Source organism: Oncorhynchus masou, chromosome 18, assembly GCF_036934945.1.
Source record: "Oncorhynchus masou masou isolate Uvic2021 chromosome 18, UVic_Omas_1.1, whole genome shotgun sequence".
NCBI classification, from domain to species: Eukaryota; Metazoa; Chordata; class Actinopteri; order Salmoniformes; family Salmonidae; genus Oncorhynchus; species Oncorhynchus masou.
Window position 1 is genome coordinate 51,968,511 of NC_088229.1, and position 23,101 is coordinate 51,991,611.

Sequence of the window (23,101 nt, forward strand, 5' to 3'; positions counted from 1 at the left end):
GAATGCTTTCAACACCTTGTCGATAGTAATATGAGATAGGTAGGTAAAACATTTACATTTGACATATTAGTAATTTAGCAGATGTTCTTATCCAGAGCGAATTACAGTCAATGCACTATCTTAAGATAGCAAGGTGAGACAAACACATATCACCATCATATATACAGTATACCAACATTCCATTACAGCAAAACAATCAATATATAGTGGTTTGTAAAAAACAACAACATTTTAATACACAACTAAAATCTATTAATAAAACATCTGAGAACAATAATATTTTATAGACACAATCATCTCGGTTGAAAAAAACATACATGTGAAAAATTGGTGGATGTTGCGTTTTTGTAAATAAACTCTTCAAGTGATGTTTATTTCGATGGGCAAGGGAGAAATAACTTCACGTAACATTATTGGTCACAATCTGGATTTGGTCACCATTTCCAATTTGTACCATCCCACTTGATTCTTTTTCTCGTAGGATAGCAGCATACACAAGAAATAACTTGGAGGTAACCATCTGGATGTCACAGTGATACAGTCTACACTGCTCAATGATAGTGGTGTCCTTTGCTCCCGCTTGCCTAAGTAAAGAAAGGGAAGTACACAATACAGTATATACAAAAGTATGTGGACACCACTTCAAATGATTGGATTTGACTATTTCAGCCGAATCCGTTGCTGAAAGGTATATAAAATAGAGCACACAGCCATGCAATCTCCATAGACAAACACTGGCAGTAGAATGGCCTTACTAAAGAGCTCAGTTACTTTCCACGTGGCACTGTCATAGGATGCCACCTTTCCATCAAGTCAGTTCGTAAAATGTCTGCCCTACTAGCGCTGCTCCTGTCATCTGTAAGTGCTGTTATTGTGAAGTGGAAATGTCTAGGAGCAACAATGGGTAAGCCTCGAAGTGGTAGGCCACACAAGCTCACAGAACGGGACCGCCAAGTGCTGTAACGCTTAGCGTGTAAAAATTGTCTGTCCTCGGTTGCAACACTCACTACCATGTTCCAAACTGCCTCTGGAAGCAACGTCAGCACAATAACTGTTCGTCGGGGCCTAGCATTTGCACACAAGCCTAAGATCACCAAGCGCAATGCTAAGCGTCGGCTGGAGTGGTGTTTAGCTCGCCGCCATTGGACTCAGGAGCATTCGAAACGCGTTCTCTGGGGTGATGAATCACGCTTCACCCTCTGGCAGGCCGACGGACGAATCTGGGTCTGACGGACGCCAGGAGAATGCTACCTGCCCCAATGCATAGTGCCAACTGTAAAGTTTGGTGGAGGATGAATAATGGTCTAGGGCTGTTTTTCATGGTTCAGGCTAGGCCCCTTAGTTCCAGTGAAGGGAAATCTTAATGCTACAGCATACAATTACATTGTCGACGATTCAGTGCTTCCAAATATGTGGCAACAGTTTCCTGTTTCAGCATGCACAAAGTGAGGTCCATACGGAAATGGTTTGTCGAGAATGGTGTGGAAGAACTTGACCACATACTTCTGGTCATGTAGTGCAGCTTGATACTGTAGCCAATATCCGGCCAGGGTAACAGCTTTGTTATATCTGGAGTACTTCTCCTGTCCTATCTGGTGTCCTGTGGGAATTTAAGTATGCTCTCTCTAATTCTCTCTTTCTCTCTTTCTTTCTCTCTCTCGGAGGACCTGAGCCCAAGGACCATGCCTCAGGACTACCTGACATGATGACTCCTTGCTGTCCCCAGTCCACCTGGCCGTGCTGCTGCTCCAGTTTCAACTGTTCTGCCTGTGATTATTATTATTTGACCATGCTGGTCATTTATGAACATTTGAACATCTTGGCCATGTTCTGTTATAATCTCCACCCGGCACAGCCAGAAGAGGACTGGCCACCCCACATAGCCTGGTTCCTCTCTAGGTTTCTTCCTGGGTTTTGGCCTTTCTAGGGAGTTTTTCCTAGCCACCATGCTTCTACACCTGCATTGCTTGCTGTTTGGGGTTTTAGGATGGGTTTCTGTACAGCACTTTGAGATATCATCTGATGTACGAATGGCTATATAAATACATTTGATTTGATTTAGTAACCAAAAAAGTGTTAAACAAATGAAAATATATTTTATATTTGAGATTCGTCAAATAGCCACCCTTTGCCTTGATGACAGCTTTGCATACTTTTGGCATTATCTCAACCAGCTTCATGAGGTAGTCACCTGGAATGTATTTCAATTAAAAGGTATGCCTTCTTAAAAGTTAATTTGTGGAATTTATTTTCTTCTTAATGCATTTGAGCCAATCAGTTGTGTTGTGACAAGGTAGGGCTGGTATATAGAAGATATGATATGGATTCGACAAGATGGCCTGCTCTTTGTGAAGTGGATGGATACAAGAGAGGTGGTCATGTGCACCACTATCCAAAAACAATCAAGCACTATGATGAAACTGGCTCTCATGAGGACTGCCACAGGAATGGAAGACCCAGAGTTACCTCTGCTGCAGAGGATAAGTTCATTAGAGTTACCAGCCTCAGAAATTGCAGACCAAATAAATGCTTCACAGAATTCAAGTAACAGACACATCTCAACATCAACTGTTCAAATGAGACTGTGTGAATCCGGCCTTCATGGTCAAATTGCTGCAAAGAAACCACTACTAAAGGACACCAATAAGAAGAAGAGACTTGCTTGGACCATGAACATGAGCAATGGACATTAGACCGGTGGAAATTTGTCCTTTGGTCTGGAGTCCAAATTTGAGATTTTGGGTTCCAACCGCCATGTCTTTGTGAGATGCGGTGTGGGTGAACAGATGATCTCCACATGTGTATTTATCACCGTGGAGGATGGAGGAGGAGGTGTCATGGTGTGGGGGTGCTGTGCTGGTGAAACTGTCTGTGATTTATTTAGACAATGACACAACACACCTCCAGGCTGTGTAAGGGCTATTTTAACTTGAAGGTGAGTGATGGAGTGCTGTATCAGATGACCTGGCCTCCACAATCCCCCGACCTCAACCAAATTGAGATGGTTTGGGATGAGTTGGACCGCAGAGTGAAGAAAAAGCAGCCAACAAGTGCTCAGCATATGTGGGAACTCCTTCAAAACTGTTGGAAAAGCATTCCAGGTGAATCTGGTTGAGAGAATGCCAAGAGTGTGCAAAGCTGTCATCAAGGCAAAGGGTGGCTATTTGAAGAATCTCAACTATATATATTGTTTACCACTTTTTTTGGTTACTACATGATTCCATATGTGTTATTTCATTGTCTCCATGTCTTCACTAGTATTCTTCAATGTAAAAAATAGTAAAAATAAAGAAAAGACCGTTGGATGAGTAGGTGTTCTAAAACTTTTGATTGGTAGTGTATAATAAAACATTACTCAGATAAAAACAGAATGATTCTGAACACTCCCAAAGTCCCAACTTCGGCAGACAAATTCTCGCTGTTTTCTAGCCACAAACATAAACTAGCTAGATGGGAAGGGCTCTTCAGGATGACTGACTGAACTGAACCGACTGAACCAAATCTGTTCGTCTCCACGTGACTCTCGATGCGAGATAAACGTTATCAATTTGGGAATCAGGTGTGTCCTGATAATCTCTCCCTGCACAGTGAAAGAAGAATGCTGGCTTTGAAAAAAAAGAAATACAAAAATCCAGTTGAATCCATTTTAAGATAACATTTTAAGGCAGCAACATGTCAAGACTGCAAGGGGTGGGTAGACTTTCACTAGGCACTCATAAATGTGTGTGTATGTATGTATGTGTGTGTGTGTGTGTGTGTGTGTGTGTGTGTGTGTGTGTGTGTGTGTGTGTGTGTGTGTGTGTGTGTGTGTGTGTGTGTGTGTGTGTGTGTGTGTGTGTGTGTGTGTGTGTGTGTGTGTGTGTGTGTGTATATATTTCAGTAGCTGGCCACACCTGAAAAAGCAATGACCATTCTGCATTCCAACCTCTTGAATACTGTAGTCAACAGTGTTCCTAGTCTTTTACCGACTCCACAGTGGAGGTTTATGGTTTCAGGGCTGGAGAAAGAGGGGTTTCCGACACAACCCTGTTTTTATTACATGTCACTACGCTTGAGTGGTGCCAAAACTGTAACCTTGCCCACCACAAGCCCAGTCCTGTCCTAGAATCCAGTTAAGTAACTTAACAGTTGCTTAAAAAGTATTTCAGAAATTGTGATGTTCATTCATTGCTCAGACTCGGTGATAAAAATGTACTTCCGCATGTAATGACGTAATTTCTGCCAATACAAATACTATATGGCTTGCTTGTGAAGGACTTCATAACAAACCGGTGCCGTTGCTTCCTCTCTCCTCACCTGATCTTTCTTTCTCTCTGGCTATATGGCTAGCTCTTACTTGGGTGCCTCTCTTTTTTTTTTCTCTCTCTCTCTCTCTCTCTCTCTCTCTCTCCCCTTGACCTTTCTCATTTATCTGTGCACTTACGCCTGTGTTTATTCATGTGCGGATGGACTTGTGCACAGGTGTTGCTGTGTGTGCGTGTGTGTGTGTGTGTGTGTGTGTGTGTGTGTGTGTGTGTGTGTGTGTGTGTGTGTGTGTGTGTGTGTGTGTGTGTGTGTGTGTGTGTGTGTGTGTGTGTGTGTGTGCGTGTACGTGTGTGCGTGCGTGTTTGCACGTGTACATATTTGCGCGCGTGTGTGTGTCTGCTCTGCGGCAGAATGTGATAGGCACTGCTAGAGGTCACCCGCCGAAACCTGAGAGTGCAGAGGAGTAACTCCATCGCTTTTATCGACCGGGACACTCTTCTCAGCATCTGTTCCCCTTTCTCCTATCCTCTCTTCCGTCTCTCCCCTTTTAGCCTCTCTCCTTCGCTCTGCTTCTGCACCACCCCCTCTTGTCTCTCTTCCTCTCTCTTCGCCGTCCCTCCCTCCTCTACCTGTCTTTCTCTTGTTGTGTTCATCTGCAACCTCTGCTCCTCCTTTCACCCAAATGGTCAAATTGAGGAATAAGGTCTAAAAAAAGTCAGGCGGTATTGATATACATCACACAGAAAATGTGTTCGTTAATAACCTGCTGGGGGAAAACTGAAGAAAACTAAGAGCATTTTCTCCCCATTCGATTTGGACTGCTGGACAAGATTCAGAGGACCAAGGACCAACATTAATTTCTGATAAATAACTACAAATAAAGACAAGAGTTCATTTAACTTGAATATATAGCTTTTACAGAGGAGATGTGTCATGCTGCATGAGGCAAATGGTGGTCACAGAAGATACTGACTGGTTTTCTGATCCATGCCCCTTTCTTTTTTGTAAAGGTATCTGCATTCCCAGTCATGTGAAATCCATAGGTTCGGACCTAATGAATTTATTTCAATTGACTGATTTCCTTATATTGATGATTTAAATTGTTGCATGTTGCGTTTATGCCATGCTCAAGGCAGATATCTGATAACTATAGCATATAGCTGATAATAATTACCGTTGGGAAGGGTTGGCCATGCTACAAGCAAGCCTACATACAAGCTTCCAACACATCATCCATCTATCACAGGGACTTGGCTACCAACTGGAAAATTGGCCATGAATGGAAGCGGCACGAGCCCTGCCACAAGTGTTGTGGTCATCCCTGGACCGGAACACAATGCTGCAATTAAAAAAGCAACTCCCAAGAATTCTTCCTGGAATGTCGAAGGGCTGAATTACACAACATTCCAGAAAATGGCCACACTGCTCCATTTGTTATTTGTTATGAGTCCTTAACACAAGGAGACAATTCTTTGCATCTACATGCGTGGAATTTGGAGACTTAAAACTCCCTTCGTCGGCACAAGGCTTGTATTGTGTTGAACAGAGAGCAATGGGGTTCAGGAGAGAAGGTCAACTGTGGCCATATAACCCAAGTCAATAGAACTGATGCAAGGCCATAGAAGCCAAAAGTGGACTCAAAGAGGGTAGCCCGCGCTATGGCCTTACAATGGCACACTTTACAAAGACAGATGGATGGACGGACAGACAGATGTAGGGGCAGACAGACAAAATAGTCTCAAGTTATTAGGCCCGGGTGAGGAATGGAACATAAAATCTCTCTCTCGTTCTCTCTTTTTCTTTCTTTCTCTCTCTCTCTCATTCGAATAAATCTGGCTTTTCACAAAATAATATGTTGATCAAAACACTTAGTCTATCCTACATAAGTAGCATCTTAATCTGAGGAATATGAGGAAGATTGTGTGTGGCACAATGCTGTTTGCAATGGCATGGTAGCAGAATCCGTCGCTCACAGCCATTTCTGCTAGAATTTCATTCAGTGCTTGCGTCAGCTTGAGGTAAGACTGCATCACTCTAGGACATTTGGCTGCTACAGCGCCCTCTGCACTTGCTGAAGCCCCCTCTGCACTTGCCTCACAAGTGTTGGGGGTATAGGCCTGCATGTCGGATCAATCCACTTGTCGAACTGCCTGTAGGCTACATTTTATTCTGCGCTTGCATATTTGCATTCTGCCTCAGTGGCATTACTTTACCGTAGGCCTACTAACTGTACTTCAAGGTTGTGTATACAGTTTCAGCATAAACAATAGGCATAACCAATATAGTAAATGCGATAGGCTATTACAACAGCATACACTGAGCCATGATTATCGATCATTATTGATCAGATAGCAGAGCAAAGAAGGCTATAGAGAAGCCAGAATTAGACATTGAATATAATTTCACAGTTCAATTTCACGTCATGCTGTTCATATAAATAATGGATTATAATTGACCAGTTTCTCGCAGTTATTTATCCTGGAAAACGGGACTGGGTTTGGGCATGGAGTCTCGGTAAATCTCTGTAGCCCGGTTTCCACTAAAAAAACCTAGTTGGTATATGGTGCTGGTTAGTTGATCACTCCTTTTCCCGATTTGTTGAGGGCAGTCTGTCAATCGTTAATGTCAACCAAACACAGGAAGGAAACAGCCTTACCCCACCCCCCTACTCCCCCACCTACCCAACGAATAACAGAATGCACTTGGCCCGATGCTTCCTCCATCCCCTCTCCTCTGATCCCCACCTGACCTTGTGTACAATGCTCTGTCATGTCCAATAAGTCAGCCCATGAACCTCAACGTCTGTCTGTGTGTGTGTGTGTGTGCGTATAGGTGTGGTAAAAAAATATATATGGGTAAAAAATATCTGCTGTTCACAGGAAGTAAATTACTGTATCACTCCCTAAACATTTTTGTGCAAAAGGTGGGTAAACGCTTGCGCCCCACCAAAAAAGGTGGGTATGTGCGTTTAGCCTCCACTACACCACTGTTTGTGAACCTATGTTAATATATGTGTGCGTGTGTTTGTCGTCAGCCTCTCCACTACCCTTGGCCCTGAGGCCATACATCCAGGGGCCCCAGCCTTGGGTTAGGGGCCAGCCCAGAACATGTGCAGCGTGTCTGGGGTATAATCCTAAGGAGGGAGGGAGGCCATGGATGGTGTCCTCCTCTTCCCCCACTATCCTTGAGGTACTCAGCCAGTGCTTCAAATTGATAAGAACTGGACATGAGGACCTTTAGGACTGCTTACCCAGTCATGGTCCAAGAGAAAGCTGGTACAATAAGGCTAGCTTTACCAACCTGTTTTAGCTATTGTATAGAACACACACACATATTCGCACATGTACAGTATGTGAGCACACGTGTATGCATGTAACAGTAACCCCCAGGGCTCAACAGACAAACACATCTGTCACCCTGTAAACCGATCCTGTTATTAGCCATATTACACAGCAATTTCATGGCCTTTGTACACGGTGTACAGTGAAGTTGACTCTAGACGCTGATCAGTTTTGCATTTTCCACAATAATGGTTAAGATTAAGATTGGGGGAGGAGAATCTGATTCTAGATCTGTAACTAGGGGAAACTTCACCCCGGAGCAGTGTACAGCACCAGCATTCCATTGAGGATTAATCACATACACTCCACAGTAACATCACTTTGTCCAAGTTGATTTACGATCACACCGAAGATGTCGCTCTGACTGAGGCTTGGTTATGGTTAACTAGACTGTTTTCATTCATCAACTTCAACGTTGGAGCAATTTGAACCCAGCAGGAATTTTGGGGGGGGATTAACCCTTTGTTGTTTTCTCCATCTCAGTCATGTCCCTTGGGGAGGTTCTGAACCACTCTAACCTCCCAAACAGACCTCTGTCACACGATATGATAGCCTCCCATCTTGACCTCTACACGGTGGCCTCACTGGCACGGATCAGAGTCGAAGGCCATGTTTGCACTTTCCTTTAGATAACCATCATCATTTCACTTGAGACGCTACTGGCCGTCAACTCCACTTACAAGGGACTAGCATCAAGGAGGGTGTGTCTCAAACGGGAGACACTTCAGAACAAACTTACTTTTGGATGCCTTCTTCCACCCCCCACCCCCCACCCCTCGAAGAAAGCATGCCTCCCACCTCTACAGAAATTCAGCTGTGGCAATATATTCCTTTTGATGATAGATATTCTGCTGGTTAAAAGTAAATAGGATATTATACCATCGACCGAGGTTGGATTTAATTGATCTGAGCGTTCCGTTAAAGTTTATGGCAAGGGTTTTACCTCGGGAAGGAAACATATCTACTCCCAAATATTTAAAAAGGGAAACTATTGGGATTCCATAAGTAGCGATGGAGTCCTCCGTCGGGGTCTTGAGCAGCAGTACTGTAGGGCTTTAGGTTAATTAAGCTAAATGTATCAATGAATCTTCAATGCGTTTGGGAGCGATAGAGATACAATGTCTAGATGTAAGGTAGTAAAATATTGTCTGCATATAATGAGATGAAGTGATCAGTAGATGTTATGGAAATGTATGTTATTTCCTTTCGATTGACAAATCGCCTGGGCCAGGGGTTCCGTGGATAATAAGAATAGCAATAGCGAAATTGGATTGCCTTGTCTGCTGCTTCTAGTCATTTTCAATGGAGCAGAGCAGATATTGCCTGTTATAACTATGGACGAGGGATTGGAATATAGTATTTTAACCATATTAATGAAAATGGAGGCAATTCCCATCTGTTCCAAGACAGACCATAGATATAACCATTCTAGTCTAAAAAAAAATTTTTTTTCTGCATTGAGAGACAATACAGCCCAAGGAGCTGTTGTTTCTGATGAAGCATCTAAGATATGTACAAGTCGACAGAGGGGTATGTATGTCTCAAGACGGGATGACAGCATTTTAGAAAACAGTTTAATATCTGTGTTAATCAAAAGGTAGGGGACGATAGTGAGAACACTGGGTGGCATGGGGGGGGATTAGTGCTGTATTCACATCTCTCCCAAATGAACGGCTGTTTAAAGCAATAGTGGACCTAATTGATTCCAACATTTTAAATATACATCAGGAGGAAAGCCGTTCCATCCAGGTGATTTGCCTTTATTCATGATATCCAATGCTCTATTGAGTTCATTGAGAGAGATTTGGGCTCCCAGCGAGGTGATATCTTCTCTAATAGTGATTTATTCAACCCAGATGCAAATGCAGTTGCATTCTTTTTTTTGTAAAAACTTTGGTGGCATCCCATAGAATCCAGGGATCCGACTGAATTTGTATTGATCATTATGAATTAATTTAGTTCAATTTCGAATTGATCGCAGAAATCCATCTTGTGGATCGTTTAGCAGATTCGGAAATTTGAAGTTTGGCGGTATTAAGCATGGTGGTCGACAAGCTCTTCTGTCTAATTTCTATTTTCTTAATTAAAGACAATAGAGGAGTAGATAATAGTATGAAATCGATTTGTGAGAATGATTTACGCCCTGCTTGAATAACTGTACTCTTTTGCTTCAGGATTATGTGCTCGTCCAGGCATCAATGAGGTTGTAACCAGAGAGTATATGCTGGAGAGCCTTGGTTGCGTGTGGATTGTAGTTAGTCTTACTATGTCCAAAATGGCTTTCACGACTGTCCCAAGAACCAGATGGAATTCAGGTAATCCTAACAAGATGCTGTTCAGAGAATTAAACAAAAAAAACATAGAACCATATGAATTTGTAGCATGCACATTAATAAAGGCAATTTTTCTTTCTATTTAACTGTGACTTTGCATTCTTGGTCTTCACCTTTACCCAACAGGTGCATCTTGAGTTTATTTATGTATCGTTATGATCACCCCTTTTAGTTTTGTCTGGGGTTGATGAAAAATCAGCCCGTTTGTACAAATGTTTTTTTTTCTTTCTATGTGAATCCTTTTGGAAGCAGGTGTGTTTCTTGGAGCATTGCTATATCAACATGGTTTCTTGCTAGGATACCAACGCAGCTGGAACGTTTAATAGGACAGTTTCAAATTCCAATAGGCCTCTCAAATTCCAAGATAGAATAGCTAGTGTTGCCATTGTAAAAAAAATATATATATATATATTACTAATAATGTCATTGTCATATTTAGTGTTTAATAAGCCCATGGATGTGAAACAAAAAGCAGGACCCACAGGAAAAGCCACCCATTGGGCCCTGGCCAAAAGAAGTGCACGGTACAGTATAGGGAATATGATGCCATTTGTGACACACTCAGAGTATGTTCTATATTATCATCATTGTGTTCTAAGGAGAGGACTGGTGAGAGTATTCCTTCTCAAATCTCCGATATAACACTAACAGTAATCCCTTTGGTAATGAGAGGGAAAATTGGATTTTCACAGCAGCTATTGGCGGCACTAAGGTAAACACAACCATTTCTCAACCATCGCAGATCTTTTTTCAACTCCCTCCACTTTCATGAGCTGCTAGAATGCCGAATCATCCCAATGGCCAACAAAAATATACTTCGCAAGTCATACAGAACAATGAATTGGATACAGTGTAAATGTCAATGGACGGACACAACGGCTTTCCTGACGCCTTCCATTCTTAAATGCACTGATCTCTCTCACCGCTAGAGTTACAACAAGAAGCAGTCTCCCCTTCCTACTCTCTCTCTATCTCTCTGGCTCTCTCTCTCTCTCTTTTTTGCTCTCTCGGGTCTCTCTTTCTCTCACTCACTCTACGTCTCTTTCTCTCTCCACCCTGCTAACTAGGTTCTGGCAGTATATAGCCTTAAGGCTTGCATCAACTCTATAGACTTAAGGCTGCATCAACTCACTCCACGTCCTTAATGGATGAGAACATCTGGCAGGGATACAGATTGAGAAGTAATGATGAATCATGTGCTCCTTAAAACGATTAGATCAGATAGTAAGAGTACATGATTAGGTTAGATTCAAGAGTAATATATGATGATGAGGACGAAACACAAAACAGTGGTCTGTGAAACTTCATGCCTGGAATGAAAATCTAGATTAAGATGTTACTGGTAAGTGCACTACTGTATAAGCCGTCTGCAGACTGCAAAATTACATCAGACTCTGAATCATGTTCATATAGGACGTGGGTTCACAGAGTATTTATTTTCTTTTAAATATTGAGTGATTGTTTGAGCCCACCTCGCCACTCGCCTCCATCCTTTGGCTGTCCTGAGGCAGAGCCTGAACCAATGGAGATATGGTTTCCACCAAACAGTTCCTGGTTTCCATTTCACTGGTTGGCTGTTACTCGTGTGTTGTTTTTACCTCTATAGGGGATTCTGGTGCCGCGGGGAATTTCATCGACCAGGCCCTCATCTCCTCCATGAATATCTCCTCATACCCGCTCTCCTCTTCCAGTCCATTCCCTGGATAATCGACATGTGGGATCAAGCATTATCACACACGTCACAGCACCACTCACCTTCACCGTGGGATCCATACACCAGCAGAGCCTTCCCTCTGTTGGTGGCTGAGATCGAGGCCATGGAGGAGTACATCCAGGAGGCTCTCCAACAGGATTTTGACCACTCATCCACATCTCCTGCGTCGGCAGGCTTCTTCTTCGTGACCAAGAATGATGGGGGTCAATTCCATCACCACTAAGTACCGCTACCCTCTCCCGTTGGTACCGGCTGCCATCGAATAGTTTTTTTACGAAGCTGGACCTGCGGAGTGCCTACAATCTGATCCACATCCGGGAGGGGGGTGAGTGGAACATGGCCTTCAGCACGACGTCTGGGCACTACGTGTACATGCTGATGTCTTATGCCAATGCTCTGTCAGTGTTTCAGGCATTTGTGAACGAGGTGATCCGGGACATGATCGGGCCCCAGGTGGTCGTGTATATTGACAACATCCTGGTCTACTTGGCCACCTTGGAGGATCACGTTGCCCACGTCTGAGTAGTCCTGAGACGCCTCCTGAATAACCGCCTTTATGTTAAAGCGGAGAAGTGTTTCACCTCCGCCCCGTTGCCCAAAAACCCCAGATCCCATGATGCCCTTCGTGATGCAAGTGGATGCCTCAGAAGTGGGCATGGGAGCCATCCTGTCCCAACGCCAAGGTAACCCACAGAAATTGTAACCATGTGCATACTTCTTAAAGAAACTGTCTCCTGCAGAGAGGAACTATGACGTTGGCTACCAGGAGCTCCTTGGAGGGCGACAAGGAGCCATTTCTCAATCTCACCGACCACCTGGAGTACATATGGATGGCAAGGCGGCTGAACCCGCACCAAGCAAGGTGGGCCCTTTTCTTCACTAGATTCAACTTCACACTCTCATATCGCCCAGGTTCTAATAACATCAAAGCCGATGCCCTGTTCCGTCTCCATGACTCGGGAGAGGTGCCGATCCTGAGTGCGTCCATCATTCCACCCTCTCGAATCGTTGCTCACGTGCTTTGGAACGTAGACGTGGACATCTGCCAGGCTCTGCAGACGGAACATGCGCCTGCTACCTGCCCTCCGGAGCGCACCTACATCCCTACGGGGGTAAGGAATTGGCTGTTGTCTGGGAACACACAACCCTCGCCTCTGGACACCCAGATATTACCTGTATCATTCAATCTCTCTTCACTAAGTACTGGTGGCCCACGTTGACGTGGGAGGTCGCCCGCTACGCCCGCTACTCCTGCTCCGTATGTGATCAAACCAAATCTCCCCGGCACGCTCCAGCAGGTAAACTCCTTCCCCTTCCCGTGCCTCAGCGGCCTTGGGCCCATCTGTCCATAGACTTCGTCACTGATCTCCCCCTTTCTGATGGTTTTACTACTATTATGGTTGTTGTTGACAGATTCTCTAAATTCTGCCATTTACTGTCATGCCTACTCCTGCTCAACGTCGCCGTTCTACTAACCACCGGCCCCGGTAACCATCATTACGCACACTTGGACATCATTATTTCCTTTATTTCTCTCCCTTTATTTAGCCCTCAGTAGAAATCAGTCACGAGGTAGTATTGCTTTCATTCACATTCTGTACGGTTCTCATGTTTTCTTCATTTGTAATTATCATTATTAAACTTACATTCTGCACCTGCTTCCTGACTCCCGAGGTTAATGTAACATTATTCAACTGTACATGCTGATATAGCTTCCTCTTACGCAAACTCAAGCATAACTATATATCAATTTCAAAAAAATACAATTTGTAAAAAATAGCAGATTTAGGCATTGATAAGCACCGACATTGGAACGGCGTGGCTGTGCAGTGTCATGCTATAAATGACGTCAGAGCTCAGACCATGCATTTCACGGCGCCGTATGGGTTTTGACTGACAGCCCTTCTGAAGTTAAGCACCGCAAGAAGTTGCCCCCATCTCTCCAGCAAATCGGGAAGCTTTTGCAAATGTTCTGCTGTCTGAGTGAGGGAACTGCTGTAAATCAGGACTCTATGTATTTTGAAACACAGCTTTGATGTCCTACAAGCAAGCCAAACACCCGAGAGTCTAAATGAGCACTTCACATTTTCATATAATAAAACGCATGTCGTATACACTGCCAACGTTTATGATCACTATGTTTGAGGTATAGTTCCAAGATGACACGGCTCCATACCCTGGTTTGTTCTGAACAGAATGAGCCTGTGGTTGTCTATTGTGAAAATTCAATCTGTTTCTCTGAATTGGCCTGTGAAAGCCTAACACTAAGATCATATTTTATAATTCAGCTATTCTTGTTGGCAATAGAACACGCTTTCAAATGATGCCCACCTGACCCAGATTTCGATTTGTAATGGGCCGTTTTTGGATAACCAACAAAAGTAATTGTGTGATTGCGGGGATGCAGGGCTGTGTTCCAAACAAAACAAGTGTGCTTGCCCTAGTTCCTCAACGACACGGCAAGGTGAGCTCAAAAAGTGCATTGCAATGGCTTAAGAAGTGCGCACACTTTGGTGTGGCCACTTGGAGACAGCAGTTAGTCCTCTCACTTAAACCCTTTGTTGCACCTACCCCACATTTTCCAGGAATATTCTTATCATGTCACTGAATTTATCTAGAGTATTTTCAGATTTCAAATGTGGCGAAAAGTACAGTCAATATAAAATGCACATATAATCAAATGTCTAATGTTTGGATTCAGTCTTGTGTCAGATGAACTGTTGTGTCCTCACCTTTAGTCTAATAATTTTCCCATAATCCCCTTTCAATTGCTACCATGCTTATGCATATGCTTTCGTACTTCTTCTGTAAGACACCTTTTAATCTAGCACTATACATACAGGCCAATTCCCACGAGTGTAAAGGGTTCACTCATCTTCTGTAGGTCCCTCAAATAGCCCAGCATGCCTCTTGGGCCATCAAAGAGCCTGTCGCACCAAAAGGGATCATGGGAGAGCACAAAAGACTCCCTTTAGTCCTGGTCTCCTTCCGTCTGCAGTACGAAACCGAAATAACGCCATCACATCCACCAGCCTCCCTAAAGGCCTTTCCATGACTGTTCAATAGACTCCCTTTATAATAAGCTCACATAAAGCATCAATTTAATCCAGGGAGGAAGCATGAAGACATTGAAATCTGCGATGATGCTGATCATGGGGAATTCCAGGTTCGGAGGACTGCTATGGCCACGGGGTGAAATTATATAAAAGTAATTCAGAGCCAATAGTGAGGGTGGTCTTTGTGGTCTTTGTTTGGGATGAGTCTATCTGGACATTGAGATGAGTATGGAGTGGTAGTTACATCTCTAGCCCAACAATGTCCATATTGTGGTGAGGGAGATAGAGTCATATAGGGCTGATATAGTGCAGGGTTAGGGTTGGCACTGGTGGTGGTTATTTATACAATATGTATCATTGATTGACAACACAATACAATGGTTCCAACTCATCTCTGAATGTCAAGAAAGGTATGTGCTGGATAGGAACCGATGTACGGTCTGTGTGTGTGTGTGTGTGTGTGTGTGTGTGTGTGTGTGTGTGTGTGTGTGTGTGTGTGTGTGTGTGTGTGTGTGTGTGTGTGTGTGTGTGTGTGTGTGTGTGTGTGTGTGTGTGTGTGTGTGTGTGTGTGCCTGTGCCTGTGCCTGCCTGCGTGTGGCCTCTGTTTTGGTCTCTCACTCAGTGTGTGAGCTAAATCTAATTGCTTCCCGATCTCCCCATATTACAATACATCCCGGTAACATTAGGTAGCTGACGTACAGTAGTGTTGGCTCTCCGTCTCTCCTACCTTGATATTGCAAGCTACTCGATGAGTGAGCTAGTCATATGTGGGCCATGGCTTTGTGTGTTTAGTTTTCTCCCCTTTCCTGATTTGTGCTTTATTTATTTAGTCCACATGTGTGGTTTGTTTTACAGTTATCAGTATTTAAATAGGCCTAAACTATTTATTCATATATCACATATTTGGTTTGAAATTGATAAGCCTTTTTGTTGTGTTTGTCTGGTTAAGTGAATGAGGGAATGAGCGAGTCAAGTAGTTGCCCGAAATGGTTCCAGGGGCCACACACACATGATGAGCATAGCATTAACAAGCTGCCACTGGCATAAAGGTAGCTCTTCAGTCAGTGTTGGGGATTCGACACTGCAGCAGACCAGCTACATAGCAGATGATAGGGCTCAATCAAACCATCAACACTACCTGGGGAGAGGGGAGCTGCTACTGAAGCGAATGAGACCCTGCTTGGAAAGAGCCAAGTGATTGAACGACGTCAACCGCAGCTCTTGTGTGACTGAAGTACTGCTACCTTTTCATTGCGACTATGCTACAGATTTCAGCTCTCCCCTCTCTCCAGCGGAACCAAGATGCAACGACTGAGACAACCGCGACTGCCGAACGGACCCAAAGCGGGCTACTAAGAATAAATGTAAATGTTTTCATTTATTGTAATCCCCTTCAAAACGAAAAGAGAAAATACATATTAAAGAACTGTAACTCTGACTGTCTGCCTCCTGCCTGTGTTTGAGGTTTATGGATCCTAAATAACCTTGTTTTTTTTACACTAGCTCTATTTGCTTCCAGAGTTCCGCATGCTATATTAACATTGGCTTTCAGTCTCTCTTTAACATTAGCTCTGTCCCTCCTACCTTGGCAAACGGTGTCACTGATGGAGTTGCAGGCCTGGATCTCCAGCTCGTCCTCCTCGTCGCAGATGGTGCAGGGCAGGCAGGGCTCCCGCGAACTCTCTTGGTCAGAGTACGTATCTCTGGTGCACTCCTCGCACACAGTGTCGCGGTCGTGTTCACAGCTGTACAGCATGCCCTGGCCCTCAGGGCACTTGGTGCAGCTCTGACACTGGCTGGACAGCTCGTTGAGGTAGTAGCCGTAGTCGCAAACACAAATGGCATCGTTGGAGTCGGTGCAGGGCGTCTGCATGCGGAGGAGGCCCACGCAGCGGGTGCACGGCTGGCACGTCTCGGTGTGGCTTAAGTTCTCCGCAAACGTCTCACCTTGGAGAAAATGGAGAAAATAATATAATTAAATAGGGTTGCAATATTCTGGCAAATTTCCCAGGTTTTCCAGAAATCCTTGTCGGTGGATTCCAGTTTTCTTACTTATTCCGGGAATCTTCCAACTGGGATTTCTGGAAAACCTGGGAATGTTGGGAAAGCTAGTGATGCTCCAGAGGTTTTGTATAGTATTTTCAGCCAGTAGTTTTGAAAGTAGTGCTCATGAGCCAAAACCGGTCCCTGAAAATTGCACAATTGTGTACTACGTCATCCATTTGATATTCCACGTCCTACTACCACCCCCTCATTTTGTCATGTGAATACAATCAATAAGAAAAACACATTTCAACCCCAAGACCTTCTTTGAACATGAATCCATCCCGAGATGGCTTGTAGTCTGACAGAGGTGACTATTATGCATGTTCTTAGAAATCCATCTTACTGGTGACCCAAAGGTCAATAGTTCAATTCCCAGGTGCTATGCCCTTGAGGCAATTCCTCCTATGTTACTCAAGTGGGTAGATATTCAGCTGCATGAATGGGGATAAGTGTTAGCAAAGGCGATGTAAGCCACTTGGGGAAAGGATCTGCTCAACCAAAATGTCTGAATAAAAAAAATAAAAAAAACATTTTCACATGTGATATTAAGAATGTTTTATGTAGTGAGGTCTATTTATGTGTGAGAATGTGTGAGGTCTATTCAGAAAGTTGTATGAATCTATATTATTTCAAAGGTATCCATCAATATTGCGTGTTTAGCTGTAGTTGGACTGGAGAGAAAACTCGGAAACACACTAAATTATGCAACAGACCTATTTGTCAGAGCTGCCGTGATGTTCTTGTTCTTCTTGAGTGTGTGTGTCTGTCTGTGTTCGGCTAAATGGCAAGTTTTGAGCATGTTGAAAATGAATGAGGATGTACAGTACAGTTGTGTGTTGGGGTGTAGTGTAGTGTAGTGCAAGGACAGTTGTGCTGTGGTCTGTATGCTCAATGTCCCATGGCATATCAAGTGTTTTCTTTCTGCGCTATTGGCACACCAACCAGGACATACTGTGTACTGCAGAAGCCCAAAGGAAAAGAGTCAGGAGGTGACACTGGACATACTAACTTTGTTATTTTGCATAAACATAAAAAATACATCATTTTTGGAGGACGAGAACCTATCCTGATAAAGCGTTAAGGTCATAAAGTGTTTGCCAGCTACAGTATCCAAGGAAGTGTTGCCAAAATGCCGCCCTGTCTCTTCATTGCTCTGCAAGTTACAATGCTGGTGACCATCATCCCATAGACCATTGCTTTATGGTTCAATAGATAGTGCCTTGCAAAAGTATTCAGACCCTTTGGATTTCTTCACACTTGATTGTGTTACAAAGTGGGATTAAAATTGATCTAATGTTCATTTTCTTGTCATAATCTATCCCAAATAGTTTAATGTCAAAGTGGAAGAAATGTGTACTTTTTTATTTATTTTTATATATATGTATATATAGTTGTTGCATAAGTATTCGGCTCACCGCGTCTATACATGTTGGAAACACCTTTGGCAGCAATTACAGCTGTGAGTATTCTTGGGTAAATCTCAAAAAGTTTTGCACACCTGGATTGTGTAATATTTGCCTATTACTATTTTCTAAATTCTTCAAGCTCTGTTAGGATGTTGGTGAGCAAGTCTTGCCATCGTATTTCAAGCAGATTTAAGTCAAAATTGTAACTTGGCCACTTAAGAACATTCACCTTCTTCTTGGTAAGCAACTCTGGTGTAGACGTGGCCTTGTGTTGTGGATTATTGTCCTGCCGAAAGGTGAAGTCATCGCCTAGTGTCTGGTGTAAAGAAGTCTGAAACAAGTTTTGCTCTAGGATTTTGCCTTAGCTTATCCCTATCCCATGTATTTGTATCTTTAAAAATACCCATGCCATGATACAGCCACCACCATGCTTGAAAATAAGTTACTCAGTGATGTGTCGTGTCCCCAAACATAGACCAAAAAGTGTGTTCCTTTGCCTTTTTACTCTGTAATTGAAGTCATTCTTGTGGAGTCACTACAATGTTGTTGATCCATTCTCAGTTCTCTCCCATCACAGCCATTGAACTCGGTAGCTTCTTTAAAATCACCAATGACCTTATGGTAACATCCCTGAGCAGTTTCATTCCTGTGCTGCATCTCAATTCAGAAAGGAAACTGTGTCTTTGAGGTGTCTGGGTGGTTTAATACAGAATGCAAAGCATAATTATTAACTAAACCATGCCTAAAGAGATATTTAATGCCTGATTTGCTATTGTCACCCATCTACTAATCACTCGCACCCTTTTTTACGAGGCTCTCGAAAAGCTCCCTAGTCCTTGTAGTCGAATTTGGGGACAGAGTGAAGATTAGTCAATTAAACATGTCAACCCCTATTATTTCACACAGAGTCCATGTAACTGTTTATGTGATTTGTGAAGCCAAATTTTACTCCTGAACTAATTTAGGCTTGCCTAAACAAATGGGCTGAATACATCTACTCTATTTTAGTTATATAATTTTTTTTATCAATCTTTTAAAAAATCCACATTGACATTACAGAGTATTGTGTATATTGTTGACAAAACAAGATAATTCAATCCATTTGAATCCCACTTTTCAACACAAGAAAAGAAGAAATCCAAGGGGTCAGAATACGTTTGCACGGCACTGTACCTAATGGACTGTTAAGATAATGCTTGGGTATATGGGAATGGAGGCCAAATTTGGCATCTATTTGGATTGTGTTGGTGCATGCCAGTGTGTGTGTATATGTGTGCCTGCCTGTGTGTCAGATATGTGTCCACTCAGCCCCTCTGCCACCCCCCCTGCCCCATCAGTGCTCTCAAATGCATTATCATAATGCCACACATCAATAATTCAAGTAGTCAATACATTAATAAAGCTAGCCTGCAGCTGAGGTGGAGTAGAGGGAGTATAGGCTGTCTTTGCCTGGCTCAGCATTATGATAATATAAAAGCGGTACATTAGCCTGAAGCTAGCATTCAATGCATTCTTTTGTTTTGAACTCCCATAAAAGGACTCCGACTTTGGCCAGCCGGCAATAGATGAGCATGTGTGTTAGGATGGAGTGTTTTTCACTGGATGAGATCTGTATTTTTCTCATACAGCTGACGTGTGTGTGTGTGTGTGTGTGTGTGTGTGTGTGTGTGTGTGTGTGTGTGTGTGTGTGTGTGTGTGTGTGTGTGTGTGTGTGTGTGTGTGTGTGTGTGTGTGTGTGTGTGTGTGTGTGTGTGTGTGTGTGTGTGTGTGTGTGCATACTTGTGTGAGTCTGACAGGTTTTTCGCTTGGCGAGATGTCTCTTCTTGAAGTCCTCACACAGCTGGGTTAGCTTTGTTTTATCTTGTGTTGTCTATCTATCCACTCCCAAGAACTCATGTTTCAGTTGGCCCGGATCAGCCCTGATCAGTTCCACGTTTCAAGACAAAATAGTGTGTGGCTGTTGTTAAGTTTTTCTTCTCAAGTAACCACTGAGTCTGTCTTGCACTGTAAACTGACACAGCAGTCTGGTGGCCTAAAGCAGGGGAGAACGACTGCCCCCTTGCATTAAGGAGTTCAAGTTGAAAGCCAATCGTGGTACTGCAGGCATTGCTTCCAGAAAACAGGATCCCCCATTATAGTGGATGGGAAAATGGCGATCTTCGTTGTCAATATTTGTTGATATAAAAAGAAAATGTAACCCAATTATGGTACCAATTATTACTTCTATTTCACCAGATGTATGTCCTGGAAACGATGACTTTAAAATCACACACAGACAAAATTATAAGGCTAATGGAAGCCTGCAGTAGCTCGGTTGGCCTTCAACTTGAGATACTCCATGAGAGGGGGCAGCACTGAGCTAGCCTGCAACATCACTTCCTAGAGTAGCTCAAACTGCGCATGCAATGTTTCCAAAAACTCCTCCATGTAGCAAGATGGCAACACGTTGAAATGACACTTCCTGATTATCAAATGTGCCACTGAGCATTCTCATAAGAAACAATGGGGTGACGTCATGGATAGCTTCGTCCATATTTTTTTTGTCTATGGCCAAAAGAGCACAACATTGTCATGTGTATATGCGATCATTAACATGGATGAGACAGGCCTTTTAAACCTCTTTTTTCCAATTTTCACCTAAAATGACAAACCCAAATCCTGAAATAAGGATATGCAGATTATTGATACCATTTGAAAAACTTTGAAACACTTTGAAGTTTGTGGAAATGTGAAGTTAATGTAGGAGAATATAACACATTAGATCTGGTAAAAGATAATACAAAGAAAAAAACATGATTTTTTTTAAATCATTTTTGAAATGCAAGAGAAAAGCCACAATGTATTAATCCATTTTAGGCACAATTTAGATTTTGGCCGCTAGATGGCAGAAGTGTGTGTGCAAAGGTTTTTGCTGATCCAATGAACCATTGTATTTCTGTTCAAAATGTTGCATCAAGTCTGCCCAAACGTGCCTAAATCGCTTATAAATACATTTTCAGGTTCATAACTCTGCACTCTCCTCAAACAATAGCATGTTATTATTTCACTGTAATAGCTACTGTAAATTGGCAAGTGCAGTTAGATTAACAAGAATTTAAGCTTCATGCCCATATCAGATATGTCTATGTCCTGGGAAATGTTCTTGTTACTTACAACCTCATGCTAATCACATTAGCGCATGTTAGCTCTACCGATCCTGTAGAGGTTAAATAACCAACCTGCATAGGAGTTGAACTACTGTTTAAAGGTTAAGGTGATGGTGGTAAGAAAGACAAAGAGGGCAAGAGCAAGGCAGGGGTCAAGAGAAGGGAGGAAAACAACTTACAGGGTGTGGTATATTGGGCCTGTCAGTTTGATTAACAGCTGGAAGCTGTTAATCAGGTTAGCTGTTCAGCATCTCTGGACCAGAGGAATGGTGAGGTCAGGTTCGTTTTTTTAAAGGAAAGCACACCTGTTCTGGGGCCAGTTTGCTTTCTCTGGGCTGATTATGGTGAAGGTTAAGCTTGGAGGTCAGGAAAACAGATCCTAGATCAGTACATGCCTTTGGGGGTGAGTTCCTCCCGAGAGATGGGTCAAGAAAATGTGTTCCAGGAAATGGAATGCTTTGAGTTGGCTGTGATTGACAAGTGGAGGAACAAATGGCTTTAAAGTGATGAATGAAGTGCTGCTTCAAAGCCCACAATCAGTAGTATTTCCCAATCATGGTCCTGAGGACCTAAAGTGGTGCACATTTTGGTTGAAGCCCAGCAATATATCTTATTCAACTTGATAATTAAGTTGATTAAGTTGGATGAGGTGTCTAAGGGCTTAGATAGAACAAAGTGCTCCATTCTCCTTGCATAAAGTATTGGCCATATGAAATTGTAGTTTAATACTCATATGTATCTATACATACATTACTGTATAAATATATATTATTTGTGTTACTATTACCTTTTAAATGTTTAACACATTTTTTCTTACTTTTTAACTCTGCATTGTTTGGAAAAGGCTCGTAAGGAAGCATTTCACGGTAAAGTCTGAAACTTGTTGTATTAAATTTTATTTGATGTCTGATTCAAGTTCAATATTATGTGAATATAAACAAATATGGTTTGAATTGAGTTTTAAATTGAAGCAAAATGTACTAATGCGATAAGCTTCAATCAGTCATGTGATTTAATCATTCATCTGACAGGCATCACATTATTTATCTTTTTTTAACATTTTCTGTATGAGTCACTAAACTTGTGTAGTCCCGTGATGAATTTGGGTCTTTGCGACTCAATGCCTTTCAAGTCCAGGCAAGACAGGCACAACACACTTAAACAAAATAAATGTTGTACTTCGTATGCAACCAGACCAGAAAGCAACAAACCCCCCAAAATTAAGATATTTTCCTTAACGAAATACCTTGTTCTTGGAATCAAAAACAAATGTGTGGAAAGCCCTGAAATCCTTTAAAGTCTATAGCATGTGTTTATATTACCAAAAAAGGAATTTGAAAAGTAGAACCAGAGAAGCACTCACTCTGCATCCCAAATGGCACCCTATTCCCTATATAGAGAACTACTTTTGACCAGGACCCATTTGGGACGCAGCCCTGATATTATTTCTCTGAGAAGCAACATGACCACTTAAAGTAACCTAACTCATGTCATGAGTTGCATTATGGTCTTACAGAAATAGATGTACATAATTTCCCAGAAACTACCCATGAATAAATTACAAAGTGCAGACCAGTCCTGTCCTCCTCATCCTTAAAACCTAAAAACACTCTTATGACCCTGTCTGTGTGTCTGTCTGCCCTGTGGATTCTACAGTATAATCTCTCTGGCTCACACACAGACAGAGATACAGACAGAGACACAGACAGAGACACGCACACACTCACACACACTGGAAAGAGTAGTGCTGACTTGACAGGGTGGCCCAGACCAGCCATAGGATTCACACACAAATATGGCCAGAGAGGACTCTG

At 42.8% G+C, this 23,101-nt stretch overlaps 1 protein-coding gene across 1 annotated transcript in view; it reads right to left on the reverse strand.

Moving 5' to 3' along the window:
• The window catches only part of ngfrb (nerve growth factor receptor b), a 67,921-nt gene that overhangs the window by 32,203 nt on the left and 12,617 nt on the right, over positions 1 to 23,101 (reverse strand). The window contains exon 3 of the mRNA XM_064923641.1: positions 16,274 to 16,636. Coding sequence (XP_064779713.1) covers positions 16,274 to 16,636 — 363 coding nt within the window. The remainder of the gene's footprint in view (positions 1 to 16,273; positions 16,637 to 23,101) is intronic.